Raw genomic sequence first — 18,606 nt, forward strand, 5'->3', positions numbered from 1 at the left:
TCAATTAGGAAAAGTCCAATGGTGCAGTTTTGATCTGAGAATTTTTTGGGAAAGTCTCTTCTACCTCAGCACATTGGTTTTCCCATAGCCTTCTGGTAATAGGTGCTACTTTTTTTTTCTTTTACGTTTTGCCATTCCCTAGAGGTTCATTGTTGAATGTTAGGTATGGCCCTCCCCTCCCTTTTATGGAGGAAGCAAAACTCACGCTGAACAATCTTGTGTTGTTTGGGGGGTAGACTTTGGTACAGATGGAAAACTCACCTGCATTGGTCTCCGATTTATATTTCTGTTGCTGATGGTATTTCCACCCTTCTTTCTTGCTTCTGTAGGGTCTATTCATGCCACATCGATAGCTGCCTCTCGAGTAGAACAAGCACTCTCTGAGGTGGCCTCGTCATTACATAGCACCACTCCAAAGCAGGGTCCTCAGCACCCATGGATGACCCTGGCACAAATCTGGCTACACGCAGGTAAAGTGAATGGATCTTGGATAATCTTCCACTTTCAGATGTAACCCCATTCATACAATGAAGTAATGTGATCTGTCTTTATTGCCAGTAGTATGGAGTGGAACATTTGGTGCTTAATGTCCCAGTTCCTTACTGGTAATCTTTATTACAGAGCGTGCAAGCCCCCTCGTCACAGTTCTGTTGCTGTGTTAGTCTTGTGTGAGGACTCGCCTAATATGTAAGAACTGTGACGTGAATGACAGATGAAGCGAAAATATTTTTGGGGAGCTTTTCAGCATCACAGACCTATTACAGTTCCAAATTATATTTACAGTAGATGCTTTAAATTACATTTATACAAGTTATCAAAGAGTTGGTATGACATAATCAGAACTGAAAGAATCATACATGTATGGTTTTTGTTTACAGTGGTCATTGCAGCTTAGTAAACTTATACAAGTTGTCAGAATATTGATCAGGTATATGTATATGGAAATATAATCCGCCACCTGCACTGACACCATGCTATTACTCTATTACATGACATGACACAAAATAAAGTCATACTATGAAGTCCTGAGTGTATGGAGATAATTACATTAAGAAATAAAGAAATAGTGGGCAAGGACAAATCAAATTGGAAAAACAAAGGGAAAATGGAGAAATGAGAGAAAGGGCCTCTAACCTGGCAACAGTAGCATCAAAGTAAGAGGGTAAGCAGAGCCTAGTCCTCCAAATGCTGACATAGTGCCTTGTGATGTAACAACCTACCACAGACCTAAGTGATTTTTCAGGTTTTTTAAAGGACTTTTCCTAAGTACCCTTGGCTGGTGCAGGGCTTGTTGCTGCCGTAAGCTAAGTAACATTTCCCAGTCCCTTGCACAGGCCATCTTTAATCCTTGTAGGGATAGCTTAGCGCCCCCTGCTATTTGCACCCCAGCGGCTACCAAGCCTTTTGCCTTCTCCTAATACTTGCCCTAGTTATAAAAAGAGCAGTGTTGACTGCTCGCGTTGCTTAGGAGTGGGGCGGGGGAAAGGAAAACATAATTAAAATTATTAAAATTTCACTTACCTGCCTCTCTGCCGGCCACTGCCTTGCTGCTCTCTCCCTATCCTCTACTCTGGCTGCACACTCTCCCTTATACTAATTCAGGTGTTTCTATCATGCTGTGAATACTATTTGCAGCATGAGATAAGCACTGGGATTGGTCTGAGCAGCCTGGTTTGCCATTCAGACAATGCCTGGAAGCCTGTGGTCTTCCTCGGCTGTGCAACACATCTGGGTTGGAGAAACCTAAGTGTGCATGTCTGTTTTGCCAGTGAAACTGACACACATGTAAAAGTGCCCACCACTCCTACCCCTGCCATGCCCCTCGCACAGGATTACCTGGCCCCATCCCGCTGAAGACGAACGTTGTCAGCTGTCAGGCAAAAATAAAATGTTTTTGTATCATTTTATTTTTCGTTTTTTAGCAGGTAGCAGTGCTCCACTGCCATTGTGGAGGAGCCACCCCTGAAAAAGAGGAATGCTGATGTGATCTCAGGTAGTTTACAAAACTTAGAAGGGTCTAGTGATGTAATTTCTCCAGTATTGAATCTTTCATAGATTCACATGCTTGATCTTCCCCATCGTCATGTTGGGAGTCTCACGGTACCTAGATAAGCAGTACTATAAAAGTACATTAGAGACCATTAAAAAAAGGAAACTTTAACACCCATTAACATCTTTATGTGGGTCTAAACTTTGACAAATCAGATTTGAGCCTCAGGCCTCATCTTCCCAGCAGTGCCACCATACCTCAGATTACTAACTGCACGTTGAGTGTGAGGGTGTCTCCCTGAGCTCTGCTCAGTTTGTCAGTGAGTGAACTTTTGACCCTGCTGAATTCAGCTCAAGGTATTGGTTCTATATCTTCTTTACTTTCTAAGATGTCAGAGGGATCTAAGGAAAGGCTTTTTAGACCCTCCAGATCTTGTGGGAATGCAAGACTTTGATCTGAAGACCACCACAAGGACTGTCTTTACTTACTATATCCTAAGCATACTGCCAAGGATTGTAAATATTGCAGAGCCTTTTCGGCCAAAACTCTGAAGGACAGGGAGGCCAGATTGTTACTATGGCTTCAGAAGAAAAGGTCCAGATAGTATTTTGGATCTGATGTGGAGGAAAGTCCGGGTTCATCCTCAGCTGAGAGGAAACATAAAAAGGAGGGTTCCACCTCATTAAAGGCAGAATCAAAGAAAATGAAGGCTGATTAACCATCCACTTCTGAAAAAACAGCCTTGAAACAAACAGGTTCTGAACAGAAAATATTTTCTTCTTCTGCTGCCTCTCTGCCTATCACACCTCTAAAGCAGGGTTCGTCAACGAAAAAAGCTCAGTCTACGGACCCGTCGTCGAGGTCGACGGCCAAATCCCCCTCGATATTTGTGCCTTCTAGTTTGCTAGCATCGACCGTGTCAACGTCATCGTCAAAGAGCACAGTGATGATGATCACCTCATTGACAGCTTCATCGACGACTACAACTATGTTGACGGCCACGTTTACGGCTCTGACAACAGCGACACCGTTGACGACATTTTCCACAGCCCTGTCGATTGCCACTCCATCGACAACGGTGTTCAAGTCCCCTACAAGACTGCTGGTGTCGACGACGATTACCTTTAGACGTCTCCTGCCGTTGACAGAGCATAATAAAAAGGACATTAAAGGGCATCACTTAATCCAGAAATCTCCAGCCCTGACATCCCTAACAAAGGTGTCACCTCTGCTTCCATCTAACCTTCTGGATACAGAGGAATCAGGGGACGAGAGCTTGGTTTGTCCAGCTTACAGTCCATCACAGCTTAGGGTTAAATGCGAGGACACGGGTGACGAGGATGATGCACACATCCAGGACACCTAAGCGTTCATGTAAGGGGACTACTCCTTCACGGCTCGCCATCAAACTCAATGATATGACTCTTTTCAGCAGCATTATTCTTAAGAAACATACAAGGAACATCAGGTGGCCCCGGGAGATGCCATGTTGGCATCAACCTCTTGTCACCGACCTTAGGCACATGCTCCATGATTATTATAAGCGACTCTCACACCCCAGTTCCGCGCACGCCGCAGGGGCCTAGCATACAGGTTTCATCACCACCGCCAGTGGTTACTTCGCCTCCTACATCGCGAAAGGAGAGACCAGATCCTTGGAGTATTACAATAAGAGACCATTACATTGAAAGTGAGGCTGATGATCAGCCTGAGGAGGGTGAGCTCATCCAAGATACAGACATGGTTGTGCTGACTACGTTGCTCCATCTTTACTGTCTCCTTCTCCCCCTCCAGCAAGTTCTCCTTCAGGAGATATTGGAGGTTTACAGAAGTTGTTGGAAGAGCTCACAAAAGGTTTGAATTACCCTTGCCCGACTGAATGCTTCCTCTATGATTTTAAAGATCCTGCTACGAAATCGGTACGATCCATACCAATAGTGGATTACGTGTCTGGGAGGAAGGTTTGAAGTTAATGAGGAATCCGACCGTGTTACCATGAATTGCAAAGAAATACAAAACACCTGATTCTGCTCCTGTGTGCGTGATTGGGCATCCTCGGCCGGATTCAGTGATAATGCAAGCAGCGCAGAGGTGCTCAAGGAATCTATTAGCCCCTTGTTCAGTGCCTCCAGACAGGGAAGGAAAACGTATAGACGGCATCGGCAGGCGCTTTGCCACTATGGCATCTATTTCCATTAAAGCCTCCAACAGCTTAGTGATTCTGGGGCGGTATGACTGATAGTTATGGTCAGATCTTGCACTGCTTCTTGAACATCTACCTGAAAATAAAAAGAAGTAAGCGAAGGACCTCCTGCAAGAAGGGTGCCAGAGCTTCTTCTGAAGTTATTGACTCTCCTATGGATCTGTCTTCAATCGCACTCAGACAGATGGCAGGTGCTGCTGTTCTCCATAGGCTGGGATGGTTAAGCCAGGCGCCACAGGCCCCCCAGGGATCTGGGATCGGACACCGGTCGACCTCGTGAGACCTCCACCGGCGTCCATCTCCCCGGCACCGCTTCTGACGTCGCCCGCTCCTCGGGACGAAGTCGTCCCCAGCTTCAGCCCTGACCCAGACACGGTGCCGGATCGGCATCGCTCGTTGCAGATACCGATGCCAATGGGGGCTTTTAAGCCTTATGTCCGTCCTCCTTATTTTGAGCCTTTTCCACAGAATTTGGAGGACGGGAAGGGGTCTGAGGACCCTGTAGCACAGGACTGTGCTTATGATCAGGACTGGGCAGAGGATTTGGGGGAGGCCAGTGGTCTTGACACCTCAGGTCTTGACACCTCACCAGACCATGGCATGCTGTCTCCTCCTTCCATGGCTACGGAGGAGGGAGCCAGTTACGCAGTGGTGTTGCGTAGGGCAGCCGAGGCGCTCCACCTCGACCTCCCTACGGTGGCTGTCAGGACTAAGCTCCTGACAGAAGTGCTCCAATCGGCGGCTACCTCTTCGGAGCCCTTGCTGCCTTTTAATGAAGCACTGACAGACGTTCTTTTAGGCACCTGGGCCAGGCCCAATACAGGGGCTCCTGTGGATAGGAACGTGGCCCAACGCCATCGCCCGGCTCCGGGCGACCCCCTCTTCCTCACCCAACATCCCACCCCCGAGAGCTTGGTGGTACAAGCCTCAGCTTCCCAAAGCGCAGTCGCTACCGCACCTCCGGATAGGGAATCCAAGAAGCTGGATCAGTTTGGCAAGATTCTGTTTTCATCTGCCAGCTTAGAGCTGCGGTCGGTGAACACTGCATGCCTCTTGGGCCGTCATACCCACTCTCTGTGGGACACAGTTGAGCAGGTGCTGCCCAACTGAGGCTCAGGCAGTTCTCTTCCAAGTGATTGCGGCTGGGAGAAATGCGGCAAAGTTTACCATATGTTGTGGGCTGGATACCGCCGACTTACTGGGCAGGTCGATTTCTACGACGGTGGCGCTTCGGCCCCGCGCCTGATTGAGGACAACTGGCTTCTCAGGGGATGTCCAGAACACCTTGATGGACATGCCCTTTGATGGCATTTGCCTTTTTGGCAACCAAGCAGACAGTGCGTTGGAGCGCTTCAAGAACTCCCGGACTACGGCCAAGTCCTTTGGCCTGTCTGCCATCCGGCCTCCTCTGCCTTCTGCTTTTCGCACCTTTCGTGGCCACGGAAGGGGCGCCCCACAGGCCACAGCAGCAGCAACCTCAGCGTGGCCGCGGACATGGGAACCGTTGAGGCGGTTCAGGGTGCCAGCGGGCGGGCCCGTCCACTTCCACCCCTGCAGCATCCACTTCAAAGTCTTCCTAGTCCGACCTTTAAGGCCCATCAGACGCCAGTGGGTGGACGAATACGCCATCATCTCTGCCACTGGAGCGACATCACTTCGGACAAGTGGGTGCTGCAAATTGTCCAAAGGGGCTACACCCTCCCCTTCGAAGCAACCTCTCCAGTCATGCCACCTCTGTACCACCGCATATCGGGGGATCACTTGGCGCTTCTCCAGCAGGAAGTTGCGGCCCTCTTGACCAAGGGGGCCATCGAGTGCGTTCCGATGCCAGAAATAGGCCGTGGTTGTTATTCTCACTATTTTCTGGTTCCAAAGAAGGACAAATGGGGCCTGCGTCCTATCTTAGACCTTCGGAACGTAAGTCGCTTCCTCCGGAAGGAGAAGTTCAAGATGCTCACGCTGGCTCAGGTCTTGTCTGCCCTAGACCCGCAAGACTGGATGGTGGCGTTGGACTTGCAGGACCCCTATTTCCATGTCTCCGTCCTGCCTGCCCACACACGCTACCTGCAATTCACAGTAGGCCACAAGTTACTTACCTTCGGTAACGATATATTTGTAAAAAACATTAGTAGTAAAGATTACTTACAGCCTCACCCATCCTCCCCGTTCTGCGAACTGATTTCTAGGGTTAAGGTCATCCCTTTCAGAGCCCTAGTATCATAGCACCAGTGGTCAGTATCTTGCATGTTTCTGCGTTCCTGGTGCAGAAAGTCTTGTACAGAACTGACATCAGCGCGCATGAGCACGTCTAAATAGCTCTGATGACATCATCACGGCGCCAATGATGCCAACGATGCACGCAGAGCCACACGACAACGCCTACCGACGCGCAGGGGTACTGCTGACTAAAAACTTTCCGAATCCAGTCTGACACCTGGGGGTAATTATAAGGTAAGGAATCTATCACTACTAATGTTTCTTACAGATATATTGTTACCGAAGGTAAGTAACTTGTGCTTCTCTGTCCCCCCTCTGACATATATAAACTCAAATGGGTTGAGCCCCACTGGGTCTCAGTCCTAAAAACGGACATTGAAACAGGTCCCTATCTGGCCCTATGTTCACATCTTTAACTTTACAGGCAAAAACTCTGATCGACTTTTGAACATTGATTGTAAAAACCGTTCAGGTAATCCATGTTGGTTGTCGGTGAGATAATTCCTCTGAATATTTCAGATGTTCTACTTAATCTAAGGGTGTTTGCTTTTTCCAGGATGTTTGTTGTGCTATGTATTCTGTTTCATGAAGCATATTACTCTTGTATTGGGCAAACCGAGTTGCCTCTGGGTGAAGTCAGGTTGTGGGTAGGTGTTTTTAACGGGCCACGATTGAGAGTTATGTAGATAAGTTTAAAGGCGGAGTGAAATTTTCACAGATTCTGTCTGTGGGTCGATAAAGTGTTATGATGAAAAGCTTATTCAATGCTTGGCCTCTGTAGAGAGCAGTGGTCACGAATGCCACTTGAAGTTGTAATTCTTTGAAAAAATGTGTGAAGAAGGTACACGGATGTCGAACTATTGACAATGAAAGTAAAACAAAATGCAGTGCTAGCAGGTGAGTGTGAAGTAAAGGAGCTGCCAGGAGGTACATGCAGGAGAGAGTGTAAAAGAGGTGCTGAGGAGGAAAGAGATGGCATGTGAGATAGGTAGAACAGTACTGAAAGAAGTTGCAGGAAAAGGGGTGTCATTTTCTCTCAAAGAAACTGGAGAGGAAGGTGGTATGATGAGAAGGGAAACGATTGAGACACTCCTTAAACCAGACCTTGTTAATGTTTTATTCATAGGCTTGTATTTTTAGAATACAGAAATTTTTACTGCAACTTTTTTCACAACAAAAGAATTGTTATTCCTCATGTATCTGTGACTGCTAACAAACATTGGCAAATCCATCAGGCCTGACTTCTTTTTGGGTCCAAATCCGTTCTTGTGTGATATGTCTGAATCCAATGCCAGAGAGCTCACTGAGGTGCGCAAAAATACTGATCAGGCGGCATGTTATGGGAGGTGTAGGATTTTAGTGTGCATGTGTTAAGCCACTCCCTTTATTACATAGGACACACCTCTTGGAACGAATACATAGCTACACTTCTTAGCCCGCGGCACTTTTAAAGACTCCCTTCCTCCCCCATCCATCCCCACTTTTTTCGTCCTTCTCTGTGATTCTTTTCTGAACGGGCGTAGTGAAAACGTTGCCAACACCGAGAAGTGAAGGGGAAAAAATGAAATCAGCGGTGCACTTGTTTATGCTTCATACTGGGAGGAAATACCTCCTGCTCCCCAGGTATTTGCTGTTCTGCAGGCGGCTCCCCTGGCGATGTCACTGCTTTAAATAGACAGCGAGACCTTTGTTTTTGTTGCATAAGAATATTTTTTGGAGCCCACAGAGAAGCAGATGTCAGGTGAATAAACGGAACAGTCAGATAGACGACGCTGTTCGCACGTAGCCAGATTACTTAATGGCAATTTAGAGTTTGCTTAGGGACTTAATGTTCACATTTAATATATAATGTGACCGGCAGGCATGAGTTCCAATATCAGCAGGGCTAACTCAGCGTTCCAACCTTCTGAGCTTGGTAAATTGAAAAGTTATGTAATCTTAGTGTAGCAGCAGTTATTGTTAGCATACATTAAATCAGGTGCGTGGTATTAAGCGCTATATACAAATCAAAGTAGAATTAAACTTCATTACTCTGAGTACACATTTTCCTCATCCTAGTCCTATGTAAATGAGGTGAAGTCTCACTTTGCACATGGGAACCCCTTTTCTTTTTTTTAAATGTTTTTATTTCAGTAACGCTCATCGTTAAGAATTTACATCAGGACATATTGAACATCAATACATACATAACATTTGGAAAATGACAATATTTCAAAGCAGAATCTCATTCACAACTGTAGGGGCGCTATTGTTGCCCATTAATTAGATCAGATCTGTTACCCACCCTCACCCCCCCATTCAAAATCAAGATCCCTCTATCTGCTTAACCGTCCCTATCAATACCCCTTGTAGGTTTTCCCGACCCCCCCCCCCCCAATAATTTCTCCCAGTTTATGAGAAACCCCCTTTTCCACCCTCAAGCACTAATCTAGATCTATTTTCCAGTCGATTAATCTGGGTGGGTATGCAGTACCGCATGCTCTTGCTGTGTTTAGCTTGGCTACACCTGCTGCCAGCAATAACCAGATCCTCTGACATTTGGGCCAATTTTCCTCCTGCAATATCATTTCGCATCCATGGGGATCTCGAAGGCCATCACACGAGACTTACCTTCATTGACCCCTCTCCGGTATGCCTGTATGGCTGGGCACTCCCAAAGAATGTGAAAAAAACGTACCCTCCCTACTACATCCCTGTAGACACTTCAACGAGGGCGACCTCCCAATTTTTGCTAGTCTGGTAATAGGAGCGGGTAGAATTTGAAGCTGGACCAGTCGAAATCTGGCTCGTATTGCAGTCTCATGTGGACATTGAATGGCCCTCTGCCAGTCATTATCTTCTAAGTCACAGAGGCCCTACACCCAGGCCTCCCGCAATGCCACCAACGGATCGGGTGAATTATTGACCAATCTATGATATATAATGGAGATTGCCTTATCGGTGATATGTCCTCTAGAGGATAAGCCTCCGGCAAATGCTCCCCCTCTGGTATATGTTGTTTCAGGGCATGACCCAACTGGAGGTATCTGGACTTTTCTGTTTCTTGCAGCTCAAATTCCTGGCTTAGGATTGCAAGTGTTATGTAGGCCTGATTACTCCAAATATCTCCCCTGTGTTCTATACCTTACAGCTCCCAGTTTGAGAAGACCCACAGTACACCCAGCTCGTGGAGTAAGACCTGTACAATAATGATGTCATATTTGTAAGTCTTCCGTTCCAACTCAGGAATCTCATGGCCTCCCACCGTACCCTAACTACCGTCTGTGTGTGATGTGATGCCTTTTCTCTCTCTTCATCTTTTAGTGGAGTGCCTTGTGACCTCTGCATCTCATTGCTTGTCTATCCACTCTATATGCTGGTTCCTGTCCAATCATTTACTACGAGCAGGTGAATCGCCCAGTAATATTTAGTAATATCTGGATTTGCCAGTCCATCCTCATACACTCCTCTCTGCAGCTTAGTGGGCGCTATACGCAGTGTTCCTCCTTGCCACAACAATGTATGGACTTCACTTTCAATTTTCCTGAAAACTCCTGTGGAACTCTATATGGCGTATTTTGGAGTTCATAAATTAACCGTGAGAGTGTAATTATTTTGTATAACGCCGCTTTACCCATAAAGGAGAGCGAAAGCGTGCCCCAGTGTTTGACATCCCCTCTCAATCTCTCCAGCTGCAGCAGGAGATTGTTATAAAAAAAATGAAGTGGGGTCTCTAGTTACATGGATCTTCAGGTATTAAAAACTCCCCACCGTCAGAGGCACCATACAGGATCAGAGGAGTCTCACTCTGTCTCCCGCTAGTGGGAAGACTAATGACTTTGACTCCGAGTAACTTCCAAAGATGTCAAAGATATGTAGCACCCTGTCTATGGAGAGAGTCTGGTTGGTCAGATACAGTATAATGTAATCGGCATACAATTATATAAGCTCCTCCCAGTCTCCATCGCACCTCACTCCCTGCAGCAGCGGGTCTTCCCTTGAACCAGGCAGCAAGTGGTTCAAGGGCCAGGGCAAAGAACATGTGCGAGAGGGGACAATCCTGCTTAGTACCCTTCTGCAGGGAGAATACTCAGGAAATCGCTCCATTGACTTGCACCCTCGCCAATGGCTGTTGATGAAGGTGTCGGACTCAGCCACAGAACTTTGGTCCAAAGCCAATTCACAGGAAACCCCTATTCTTAACCCTAAAAATTGTTCCCATGAACAAAAGTACATTGTTTTATAAAAGTTCGAAATTAATATATATTTTCTTTTAAGAAACCACCTGAATAGTTTGCCCCTTTCTTTAGCTATAAAACTTCAGTGTTTTAAGATCTCAGCTTGTCGCATGCGAAATGAAAGCAGTGGCTGGAATATATTTAGCGGCTTGGGAGAGGTTGTGCACAAGATCATTGACTGTTCTACAAGACCACTTAAATTGGGCACGCAGGGCAACCCCGTAGATCAGTGGATCAAAGAATCACCTACGGAAAGGCGGAACAACAAAACATGGCTGTATGTTGCCATTACCACAGACCTGTAGGCATTCCTTCGTTGAAGTCAAAGCCCATGTAGATACAGAACTCGGCCAGGCAGCGAACGGGAGGAAGAGAAGGGTGACCCAAAGTCTCACACACATACTTGCGGTATAACGGTCCAGTCTTGGAAAGAAGTGCCGTGTTCATGAAAAATTATCCTATGCAATCACACCAAATATAAATGAGCTTTCCCTTTGTTATTTTACTACTTATTAAATTGGTACAGGAAGTTCACATCAAACTTCTCTGAAGGTAATCTAATCTGAAGATAAACTTCTGACTTTTCATAGCAGCATGCATTAACAGTTAAGGGAAAATAATATGGGCTAAAGGCAAAAAGTAAGATTGAATGACATTTTTGTTAAAATGAACTTAGTTATCTCGCAGCATTTTGGAAATGCTATTGTGGATCAAGTTGATCAACCACAATATAGAGTGAACTGTCAAAAAGGCGGGTCACTGTTGGACTTGGCCCTTTTTGCAGGGTCATCCCTAAACGTTTTGCCTTTCTCCTAACCTTTTTTCTGACATGGTGTTGGTGGTTTTAGGATTCTGGGCACTTTAGCACTGATGTTCAGTGTAAAGTGCGTGTGCTCTCTGTGGTAAATATAGTAAGATTGGTCTACACCTGTTTGGCCTATTTAATTTAACTGTCAGTCCCTTGTAAAGTGGTATCACATATACCCAGGGCAGGTACATTAAATGCTACTGGTGGGCTTGCAGCGCTGATTGCGCCGCCCACCAAGTAGCCTTTCAAACCTATCCCAGGCCTCTGCCGTTGCAGGGCCTGTGCGCGCAGTGTTACTGCCGCTGTGACATGCCACCTAAAGTGTGTGTCATGTCTGTGACACTCTTTTACTGCATGTCAGTCACCCCTAAGTTAGGCCCTAGTTAGCCTGATGGGCACGGTGCATTGTAGGTAAAAGGTAGGACATGAATCTTAAAAGTGTGACATGTCCTGGTGGTGACAAACAGCCATTTTGCGTACTCACTACTGTGATTCTGCCCTCCCACAGGAATGCATTTGGGATTCCCTGATACATGTTTCAGTGGTAATTCCTGATATGAGAGGAGCAGCATGGGCAAGTTTGGTATATTTGGAATAGTGATAATAAATGCTATGCAATGGTGTGTGCAGATTTAATATAACTATTTCAGAAATGCAACTTATAGAAGTTGGCATTTCTGTGTGCTATGTGTCTGCCTGCCTGATGTGAATTGCATTTCTGGCTTTTGAGTGACAGGGGCTGGTGAGGTGTGTGTGGCTCCATGAGGGACAGGGTGAGTCAGCGCTAGGCGGAATGGGACATCTGCATTTGGAGTAGTGGGAGGAGTAGTCCCCTGACCCTGAATAGGTCTGTGCCTGCCTATGTGAATGCTGGCTTCAACCCCTGTGGTGTGTCTGATGGCAGAGCCCCCATCTCAGAAAGGAAGGTGTGAGCACTGTACACAAAGTGCATCAACACCCCCAGAACGATTGGAAGTGGTTTCCCAAGCCCTGTGTCAGCACAGACAAAGGAGAAATGTAATATAAATATAGGGGCTGTGACCCCATGAAATGGTTGTGCTTTGTGCTTCCAGGTGACTTGCTGCTACTGGGCCCCAGGAGGAACGGCCACAAGGGACTGCCTCCCTGCTGGAGTGCCTGTGTGCTGGCCTGCCTGGGCCCAGCTGTGTTCCCTGGACCTTGAGGACTCGTGCCTGGAGAGCGCTTACTCTTTATTTCCCAGAGAAGGGGAGTGCCTGGCCTCCGCAGCGCTGGGCTACAGAAGCGCCCCCAGGGAATCCCGGTGTGGGGATTTCCCTGCACGACTCAGGGATCAAGCGGGAGCCCACCCTGCTTTTTCATGCCTCTTTAGGCGGGAGCCTACCCCGCATTTTGGATGCAAGTTTGGCGGGTGCCCACCCCACAATTGTATCCCTGAGAAGCTGGAGCCTACCCCGCATTGTGGAGTTTGCGGGAGAACCAGGAGCCTACCCCGCATTCTTGCCCAGGAGTAGTGGAGACCTCGCTCGTTATCTGCGGCAGGCCGGGCAGGGCTCCCGTATGCCAGATGGAGCCCTACGTTTCGCCAAAAACCAGAGCAGGAGCCCACCCTGCATTTGTGTGTTGCTGCGACTTGGGGACGCAGGACCCAGCCACAGAAGAGAAAAAGCTACACCCGTCCGGCAGAGACATCGCTCCGGGACCCACATCTGAAATGGGCACGGCCGCAGGGAGTCAGGCAGTGGTTGCCTGACGTTGGGCAGGGTTTCTGGCAAAGAGGACCGCGGGAGCACTGGGGTAGTGGAAGCGCATGGTGGGTATTTCCCAGCTGATCCCGAGGAGCCCAAGAGTGGGGGCTCCAACCTGGTACAGCAGGCGCTGTCGCGCCGTGAGGAGAGCCGCAGGAGAAACCAGAAGTTAGGCAAAGCGCCAGCCTGACAGTGGCCGGAGCTTCCCTCTGGGAGAGGAAGCCAGGCATCAGCTGTGCCTGGTTGTGGGCGTAGTCTGAGGTGGAAGACTTGCGCCTTAGGAGCCGTCCCGTCCCATTTCCTAACCAAAGGAGATTTGGCCCCCAGGGCCAGCCGCTGAAGGTGTGGTGCAGGGACCCTGTGAAACTGCCCCAGTGGAAGTGGAGAGAGGGACTGTGGGATACCCACCAGGAGACACGATGACGGGGTCCTGCCTCCAACGTGTGAGTACACCGCCCCGGGAGCTCCCACCGTTATCTTTGGGTGGTGCGGTGGCTCTCCCATGGAATGGTGACCTCCTGGGGCATTATGGTACTTTGAGCAATTGGGGTCATCCACGCCAAGGGGAGTCAGAGTCAGTTCCTTCCTGACCTAAAAGACAAGTGTTCTTGCAACATCCCAGACCAGGCAGGGAGAATCTCTCCAAGGGGGTCCCGGTCCGTTAGAGGCAGTCGGAGTAGCCTCCCAGTCACGCCGCTGTGCACCAGGGGTCATTCCTAGTGGGGGGATTAGACCGGAGCGAGACCTCGACAGAGGCCCTCGACGGTTGGAATTGCCACAATCCCTATTGAAGGTGGGTACAGGGCCTGAAGCCTACAGGAGGGACACAAAGGACCATCATTAGAGCACGGGTGGCGCTCTACCTATTATGATTATCACAGAAATTATTATTGTCGCACCATGTTTGAATGACTGTTGAAAAGTGTGCAGAATGATTTGACCAGATGTCTAGAGCTGCAGAGTTACAAGTGCTCAGAGGTCTACCTTTCAGATAATGAGTAAGGAGGTAGTGTTGAAACAAACACTGTGTCAATAAATTAATTCCACATTACACCTTTAATAATCCTTCATTTGTAACCCAGCATCCCTGCTTGGTGGAGATGTAAGGCATCATTCATAGTCGGTTACCTCTTTCATCCCTTTCGGTGTAAAGGAGTTCAACTGACTAATCCAAAATGTGTTAATTTGAAGTAATCTTCAAATTCTTTCCATATCACTCAGGTACACAGAGATGTGATAGAACACTTTCTCTGCGATCCTTCACTTTGAAGTGCCAGGCCTTTGGTAACTTAACTTCGTGGGTGTGACTTTCACACTTATCTCACTTAACATGGCCCATTAAGCATGTATGCCTGTGAACAGCTTATATAAAACCAATAATTATTTTTTTAAATCCTGAATGAGGGTAGAATACTTTTTCTTTCAAAATGATTAAGCTGTTCAGCGCACTTGCCATAGATCAAAATATATTGAGCCTGTAAAACCATTTATTCTGATGGATACTTCTAACCGCATATTCTGCATGATTAGAGCTGTGTGGCTCAGCAGTGACTTCGTTCCTCCCCAGAAACAGTTAAACAACAGTTTCCATGCCTTCATACTTGAATCCGGAGCTATGAGTGGGATTATTTTAACCCAATAGTATGATTATGAGAATTTATATGTGGACTTACAGAGGGGCCAGTGGGTTAGACACGAAGTTGTGAGTACCCACCCAATGGACCGCCAATGGACGAGTGTGCATCCTTTGCTGTGGTAATTAAAAGGGTGGCACAGGTGGTGGATTTACAACTGCTAACTATGGAAGTCAGAACAAGTACAGTAACAGAAGGTTTGCAATCAGGACAAACCTCCATTTAACGGAGCCCTGGCTGACACTCTTATGGGCACCTGGTGAACAGGCAGGTTTCCAGAGGCTAACGCCAGGCAGCCCTGATTTTTTTTTGATGTAACACCTACAGCTAAAAGTTTGATGGTCTTCTACCAGTAGGGTGAGCCTCAATTCTTTTTCAGCGACGACTCTTCAAAATGTATTGAGGCCGTGGGGAAGTGAATGTTTTCCTTGGCCAGTCTAGCACTGTTGTATGGCGTTTTAGATTCCGAATGCATTTTCCTGATTCATGCCCTTATATAAGTACAATTCACGTTGCCCTTACATAGGCATAGAAATCAAGCCCTTATTTAGGCATAGCCCATGCTACCCAAATACAGGCATGGCTACTTCCATCCATTCATCTACGTCACAACGATTTCTTGGAAAACCAGCTTAAGCCGTTAGGGACTTCCCCTTGCTTGAATATTGTTTTCCCCAAGAACTCAGTTATTTTATAATGAACAACTATTTCTTAGAGGTTCATTCATGACGTTCATATGCCCGACTTTACGTCAACTATGGCATTCCTAAACACCTTCATGGTATAAATATACCTTCACTTGCTATAGCAAAGTATGGTGTGGGTCGGTGCAGTTTGACGACCTACTTGCCCGACGCAGCTCTCTACAGCAAGTGCCGAAGGAAGCCGACTCTCCAGCTGAAGCAATGATCAGGAAGCTGCCCTCCTCTGCCGAGAGATCCAGCTCCAGTGTTTCTGACTCCCCTTGTGTGGTGTTGGGAAATCGAGTCCCGAGACAGAGATACCAGACCTCCTTCAATCCAAGGTATGGAGCTGATTAGAACCTAGAGAAACCTCTGGCAAATTCTTGGCAAACACTAAACCTATGCTAAAGACCATACTTACTTCGTCCCTTGTACTAGACTTAGGTTAGGTACATTGGGGTAGGTGTATTTTAGAAGCACCAGTTGAGTATTTTGGCCAGTGTTATTTATGTATGTATTTTTATATGGCTTAGAAACCATACAATGCTCTTACAGTATTATTTCATATTACTGTTTACGCTGTAAGCATTATACTTTGCATTCTGCATAACGTTTGTAGAAGTTCACCTCTCTTGCATGAGATAGAAGACTGTTCAATAAACCCTTTTTATCGAAACGCCCGTCTCTCTATTTCTGTGCACACTCTATAGAAACGAAGCATGCACGATTGACTGAGTGAAACACTTATCTATTGTTTCCACGACTCTGAAGATAGTTATTCCAGTCCTAGGGAAATAAAGTTGTCATGTTTATGCGGTTGTCAGAAACGAATCCCTTCTTGTTTATCCGAGAAAGTTTCTAGTGGCCTCTGAGCTAGCTTGCACTCACTATTAAGTTTAGTATATTCGATAGAGACCTACTGATCTAAGTCCTACGTCATATCTATAGGATATATTATTCCAATGCGCAGAGCCTATTGGGAATATAGGAACTACACTACAGCACTGTGTTCAGTCAGTGCCAGCGGCTTGTTGAAGACATATACCAATGCTTTATGAATTATGAAACATAGTTGACAAGATCTTACGAAAGTTCCTGAGGAATTTCAAGCCAATTTAGTGATGGTCAGGACTTTGCAAAGTACATCATCCGCTCTAGATTCGACAATATTGTCTGCTTGCACAGAGCTGTTGGCACTAACATGTTGCTTTGGTGGCATGCTATGATGTGATCCATTGGTCTCTCTCCGGACCTGAATACTCTTTTATGGACATGCCACTGGATGGGTCTCTCCTGTTTGTCGAGAAAGTAAAGTCAGCATTGTAACATTTTAAACAATGCAAACCTGGCATGTTTCCTTGGCTTTTCTATGCGAGACAGTATTTTTAACAAATGGATGAAACAAAATCTAGAGTAGCAATACTATAGTTATGTTGGAGAGATGGAGATCAGAGGACTCTGTTCTCTGATGGAGGCTCTTCTTCACATCATCCTGTTGGAGTTGTGGGCCATTTTTATGGCGGTGAAACTATTCCTACTTCCATCTAACTGAAGCTGATCAGGTCCTCATGGGCAACACCACCGCCATGTGATACTAAAATCAGCAAGGCGAGCAAAAAACTACAATCAACCGTAATAGAAAAACATCTTAAATCTTTTCAACACAATTAATTTTAAATGCCATGCTGGGATGTCTAACAATTTTCACCAACACCTGGATATTGAGTAACATTATTATCCATCTCAGCTCTTAATTCAGAAAGCATCATGGGGACTTTACCTCCACCTCCATCATCACTGGGGTAACGCTTGCTCTTCCATAACCAAATGTGAACTGTCTCTTCCGACATAAATACTTGAAAACATCATACAATGTAAAATCCAGTTTCAAAACACCACTAGGCTCCTATGCCTACATAAGCTCTGTAGTGACTTATGTACATAAACACAGAGCAGTTGTCAATCACAACCAGTTACCTACTTGCCTGTGTTGTTCTGACCTTTGGCAACCAACTGACCACTTTGATGAAACCTGCCATTTCTACAACCTTCACCAAGTGACTGCCACAAGCCTCTACTAACACCCCTACTTCAAACAAACCTTGATTTATTGCTAGTGATGAATCCCCTTTTAGGCCAATGTAATTGAACTCTGTTTAACCGATCAACACTGCCAGTGCTGGGTTTACATTCAGGTTGATGTAATCAAACTCTGTTCCACTGATATCCTAATCAGCTGTGGTGCCTTATTTCAATCAAGTTACATTGCTCATGGATATTAGCAACTCACTTCTAACAATTTATTGTGCATCCTCCTACATTGATGACATGCAACTCATACTCTCCCTCTTAGATAACACCCCCAACACTCTGAACAAGTTCATCACCTGCTTGATGTGAAAGTTACCAACTGGATGAAGTCCAACCTGGTGGCTAGCCTACCGCCCTTGGTGCCTCTCCCACCCCAGCACTTACTGCAGGAACCTCGGAATTATCATGGCGAGCAAACTGGATCATCACACGTGAAAATGCTGAGGAAAATCTAAAAATGGCTACCTAGCAGCCCAGGGAAGACCGTCAAACAAAACCTTATCACATGCAAGCTGGGCCTCTATGCCGGAATCAGCAAAGAACTCACCAGAAGATTACAGACCATCCAGAATTTAGCAGCCAGACTCCCCATGTAGGTCCTGCATCATACCACACCTCTGGGAGCTCCACTGGTTCCCAGTGCACAAACGCATGAATGCAGAGTCCTCACTCAAACGTTCATAGCACTATACGACACAGGTCCTGCCTACCTGAGCAATCGCATCTTCTTCCACAAACCTCCAGACACTTTTTTGCTCTGTTGGACTTGCTCATACCCACATATATATTTATTTTTCTGGAGTTTTATATAGCCCGAACCAAAGGTATCAGAGTGCTTTACATGAGCACCGGTTGAATTACAGAAGGACGCATTTGTTTATTGTTGGCCCCATATTCCAATTTCAGCACCAGAAAACGCAGCCCTTATTGCCCTCTCTGTTGCCGAGTCATCGCCGGTTTTAATTCCATTGATGTTGCACCCAAATCCGCTTAAGGCACCGCTTCCCCCACTTGAATTATAACAGTCTCGACAAAA

The 18,606-nt window shown here is 46.6% G+C and overlaps 1 protein-coding gene across 4 annotated transcripts in view; it reads left to right on the forward strand.

Annotated features, from left to right (window-relative positions):
• Nucleotides 1-18,606, forward strand: part of TTC7B (tetratricopeptide repeat domain 7B) — a 1,385,350-nt gene that overhangs the window by 962,974 nt on the left and 403,770 nt on the right. For all 4 annotated transcript variants that reach the window (XM_086937670.1, XM_086937667.1, XM_086937668.1 and 1 more), the window contains one exon: nt 330-470. In XM_086937670.1, coding sequence (XP_086793796.1) covers nt 330-470 — 141 coding nt within the window. The remainder of the gene's footprint in view (nt 1-329; nt 471-18,606) is intronic.

The sequence above is a fragment of the Lissotriton vulgaris genome, chromosome 9, assembly GCF_964263255.1.
Source record: "Lissotriton vulgaris chromosome 9, aLisVul1.2, whole genome shotgun sequence".
Taxonomy (NCBI): domain Eukaryota; kingdom Metazoa; phylum Chordata; class Amphibia; order Caudata; family Salamandridae; genus Lissotriton; species Lissotriton vulgaris.